This window comes from Carlito syrichta, unplaced genomic scaffold (assembly GCF_000164805.1).
Source record: "Carlito syrichta isolate Samal-C Ts95f unplaced genomic scaffold, Tarsius_syrichta-2.0.1 Scaffold103346, whole genome shotgun sequence".
NCBI classification, from domain to species: Eukaryota; Metazoa; Chordata; class Mammalia; order Primates; family Tarsiidae; genus Carlito; species Carlito syrichta.
The window spans coordinates 42634-47107 of NW_007047442.1; the positions used below are offsets into that span (position 1 = coordinate 42634).

General features: G+C 53.3%; 1 protein-coding gene across 1 annotated transcript in view; it reads right to left on the minus strand.

The window, feature by feature from the left end:
• Window positions 1–4474, minus strand: part of SPG7 (SPG7, paraplegin matrix AAA peptidase subunit) — a 59672-nt gene that overhangs the window by 20854 nt on the left and 34344 nt on the right. Inside the window, exons 7-9 of the mRNA XM_008065398.1 lie at window positions 3646–3771; window positions 3120–3282; window positions 2583–2756 (exon numbers count right to left, since the gene is read on the minus strand). Of these exons, the coding sequence (XP_008063589.1) occupies window positions 2583–2756; window positions 3120–3282; window positions 3646–3771 (463 nt within the window). The remainder of the gene's footprint in view (window positions 1–2582; window positions 2757–3119; window positions 3283–3645; window positions 3772–4474) is intronic.

The window sequence follows — 4474 nt, forward strand, 5'->3', positions numbered from 1 at the left end:
CTCACACCTATAATCCCAATACTTTGGGAGACGGAGGTGAGAGGATTGCCTGAGCTCACGGGTTCGAGACTAGGCTGGCAACTTAATGAGACCTCATTTCTACAATAAAAAATAAAAAACAAAAAATAAAAAAATTAGCTAAGCATGGTGGCATGTGCCTGTAGTTCCAGCTACTTGGAAGCTTGAGGTGGAAGGATCACCTGAGCCCAGCAGGTCGAGGCTGTGGTGGCCATCAGCATGAGAAACTCCAACTAAAAAAAAAAAAAAGAAGGCTGGGTTCAGTGGCTCAGCCTATAATCCCAGTGCTTTGGGTGGCCGAGGTGAGTGGACTGCCTGAGCCCGCGGGTTCGAGACCTGTCTGGGCAACATGACGAGACCTCAACTCTACAATAAATCAAAATTTAGCCGGGCGTGTTAGCACGCGCCTGTAGTTCCAGCTACTTGGAAGGCTGAGATGGAAGGATCGCTGGAGCCCAGCAGGTCGAGGCTGTGGTGATCGGGAGCATGCTACTGCACTCCAGTCGGGGCGACGGAGTGAAACTCCAACTCAAAAAAAAAAAGGCTGGGCACCGTGGCTCACGCTTGTAATCCCAGCACTCTGGGAGACTAGGGAAGGAGAATTGCTTGAGTTTAGGAGTTCGAGACCAGCATGGCTAACCTGTCACTACAATTAAAAAAAATAGCCAGGTGTGGCAGTGCATACCTATAATAGTTCCGACTACTTGGAAGGCTGAGGCGGAAGGATCACCGAAACACAGCAGGTTGAGGCTGCGGTGGTTATGAGCGTGCTAGTGCACCCCAGTCTGGGCGACACAGTGAGATTCTGACTTTAAACTAAAGGTTTAGGTTAAGACTACAGTGAGCTATGATCACACCACTGCACTATAGCCTGGGTGGCAGAGTGAGACCCCATCTCTAACAAGAGAGTAGATAACACATCTAATAACCACTTTTTTCTTGGGAAGCAGGGCAACCAACTCCAGCTCAGGGCAGAGTCGAATCCAGTACACTCTCACCAGAAGAGGGTGTGGGTTCCTAGAGATGGCCGGACAGTCCACCCAAGGATCCCTGGAGCGCCCACCTCTGAGGGCACCTTCAGCAGAGACATCTCAAAGTTGGACCTAACCGCCCCCTCAACACTGTTCTCTGGAAGCTTCCCTCCATGCATGCCTGTTCTTTGAGGGAAAGGCGGCCGCTCAGACCTGGGTGGCCATGCCATAGCTCGTCAACAGGCGTGTGGTGGACAACAGACAACAGGCGAAAGATGGAGCAGGCGGCATGGGGCAACCCCAGACGCCAGATGCAGATGTGCCTCTCTGACATCGTAGCAGCATCACTGCTTCAACGCTGTCATGAGTTTTCCTTCTACTTTAAGCCGGCAGAGCTGCTGGTGCTCACAAGACACTCCCATGTGCCCTGGGCCATCTGACCTCAGCAGCTGAGAGGCAGGCGCCAAGGCTGAGCACTGGTGAGAAGTGAGCTGGAGTAGGGGGGGCAAGCCCCAAGCAAAGCCCACCACCAGCGCACCACAGCACTGCCCCTCACAAATGCATGGCTCAACGTCACCCTGAGGACGTAGCACAGCTATGTTCCTTCGTGTAACTAGCCAGTGAAAAGCATTACAGTCACCAAGGAAAAGGTCGAGAAAGGACTCAGGGCTAGAGACCAAGGAGACATCAAATGTACATCGGGGGTCAGAGACATCCATGAAAGGGCCTGTGGGTCCATCACTGACACCCTGGCCAGGTCCTGACCAGCACCCCACATTTCCGTCACCATCAGTCTTCAGGGAACTTGGGGGATGGTCTGAAGGAACATGCTGAGTACTCAGCAATGCTTCTGTAAGTCCAAAATTATCTCAAGTGAGAGGTTAGAGAAGTTGTTTTACGCTTGGCCATGGACAATCACAGCTGCCCTGGTCTACGCCAGCTCACACGCATGTATTCCAGACAGTGAGCACTGCGAGAAAAAAGAAAACCGACACATGATGATGCTCTCAGAACCAGAAGTACCTTAAAGAAAAACCTTTCCTAACCTACAATACCTAAGATGTAACTATAATTCTGATTAAAGTTTAAAACGAATCTTACAGAGCAGAGACGTGAAGAGATAGGTGCACCTGTGTTCACACAGTGAGACCTTCTGTCTTTCCTCTTTTTTTTTTTTTTTCCTGATCAGAGTCTCACTCTGTCGCCCAGACTGGAGTGCAGCAGCACACTCATGGCCACTCCAGCACCGATCTGCTGGGCTCAGGTAAACTTTGCTATAGTCTTCCAAGTAGCTAGAACTACAGGGGTACACCACCACACCTGGCTAATTTTTTTATTTTTTATTGTAAAGACAAGGTCTTGCTCAAGTTGCCCAGGCTGGTCTCAAACTCCTGGACTCAGGCAGTCCTCTCGCCCCAGCCTCCCAAAAGGCTGGGATTACAGGCTTGAGCCACCAAGCCCAGCCAGAGACCCTATATCTTAAAAGAAAAGAAGGAAGACGCTAAGAAGTAGCCAGGAGCCACACAACCTGCCTGGAGACAGTGCGCTGGGGGCCAGCAAGCTTCCCATGTGCGACGCAGCACAGGCACTGACCGTCCATCTCTACCAGGAGCTGGTTGAGCGTCTGCTCCTCCTCCGTGTTGGAGAAGCCAGAAACGGCACTGGAGCGCTTCTTGCCCACTGCGTCTATCTCGTCGATGTACACAATGCAGGGCGCCCGGACACGGGCTTCCTTGAAGAGGCTCCGCACACGGGCAGCGCCCAGGCCTGTCGGGACAGAGAGTTTCAGAAATGAACACAAAGGGGAACAAGTCTTCTCCTTGGCTGGGGTCAGGCAGAGGTGCCACCAAGGATGATGCCATCTCAAGAGGCCCCTCCCCTGCAGGCAAACTTGCAGCAGCCACTCTGGGGCCCTGGGCAGGCTCTGCTCTCGAGGCCCAGGATCACAGTCCAGAGCATGTCACCCCTTAACGCACCCTGCAGACGTCATCCTTCCTCTAACGTGGGCTCTGGCTTTCCTCTCAATGCCCCATGTCCTCTGCAACTCACCACCCAAGGAAGGACGTGTGGAAGGAGAATGCCCACACAAGTGGCCAACCTAGCCTAACCGCCACCCCAGCCAGCACCTACCTCCAATGACCTCCACAAACTCCGGGCCCGCCATCGCCAAGAAGGGCACTTGGGCCTCTGTGGCTACTGCCTTGGCCAACAGCGTCTTCCCACAGCCAGGGGGCCCGAGCAGCAGCGCGCCCTTGGGGACCTTGGCACCAAGCTGAAGAAAGCGATCCGGGCTCTAGACAGAGCAGACAGTGAGATACCAACCACTCGGCATTTCGGGAGAATTTTAAGAAGTGACTCACATGACGGGCAGCTCAGGCACTGCCACCAGTTGCTACGGGGTTCAAGCACAGAGCCCGTGAGTCAGTCCAGAAAGTTGATGATCTGCTTTGCTAAATGTGAGTGGAGCTTGTGATGCTGGTCTGACTGGCACCAGGACCTGCTCAGCGTCCCCATGGGACAGCGGAGAGGTCACCACTCAACACACATCTCCCCTGTGGAATGCAAGCCCCAAGGTGTCTGACCTCCCTAGCCTACCTTCTGAGAGAGAAGATGGGCTACTGCCCACATCTCACTCTGACTCAACACAGGCTCTTACCTTTAGATAGTCCACAAACTCTCGCACTTCCAGCTTGGCTTCGTGCATTCCTGCCACGTCTTTGAAGCTAACCCCTTTTCCCATCTTCCCATCCACAATTGTGAAACGAGCCATTTTAAGCTGATTCTGTGCAGAAAGAACGAAGGTCAATGAGCCGTGCACACCTAGCAGGGCAGGGGGATTCAGCAGCTCAAGGCTGGAGGCTCAACTTGCCACATCTGAGTTGACTCAACCCCACAGCCCCCCACACCTCCACCTGGGTCCCTGCTGTAGCTCAGGAGTGCCTGTCCACACACCACTCGTGCTGGACCGAGGGGCTCACAGGTCACTCCCCAGACACACAGGGGGAGCATTTGTTTTACACTAGCAAGAAAGTTGTCAAGCAATCTGCCTTAAAAAATTATCAGCGGGGCTCGGTGGCTCAGCCTGTAATCCCAGTACTTTGGGACGCTGAGGCATGTGGATTACCTGAGCCTAGGGGTTGGAGATCAGCCCAGGCAACTTGGCAAGACCTCATTTCTACAATAAATCAAAAATTAGCCGGGCGTGGTAGTGTGCCTTTAGTTCAGGCTACTTGGAAGGCTGAGGCAGAAGGATCGCTGGAGCCCAGCAGGTTGATGCTGGGGTGCCTGTGAGTGTGCCACTGCACGCCAGCCTGGGCTAGAGTGAGACTTCAACTCAAAAAAAAAAAAAGGCCGGGTTCGGTGGCTCAACCTATAATCCCGCACCTTTGAGAGGCTGAGGTGAGTGGATTGCCTGAGCCCGTGGTTTCGAGACCCGCCTGGGCAACTTGGCAAGACCTCATCTCTACAATAAATAAAAAATTAGC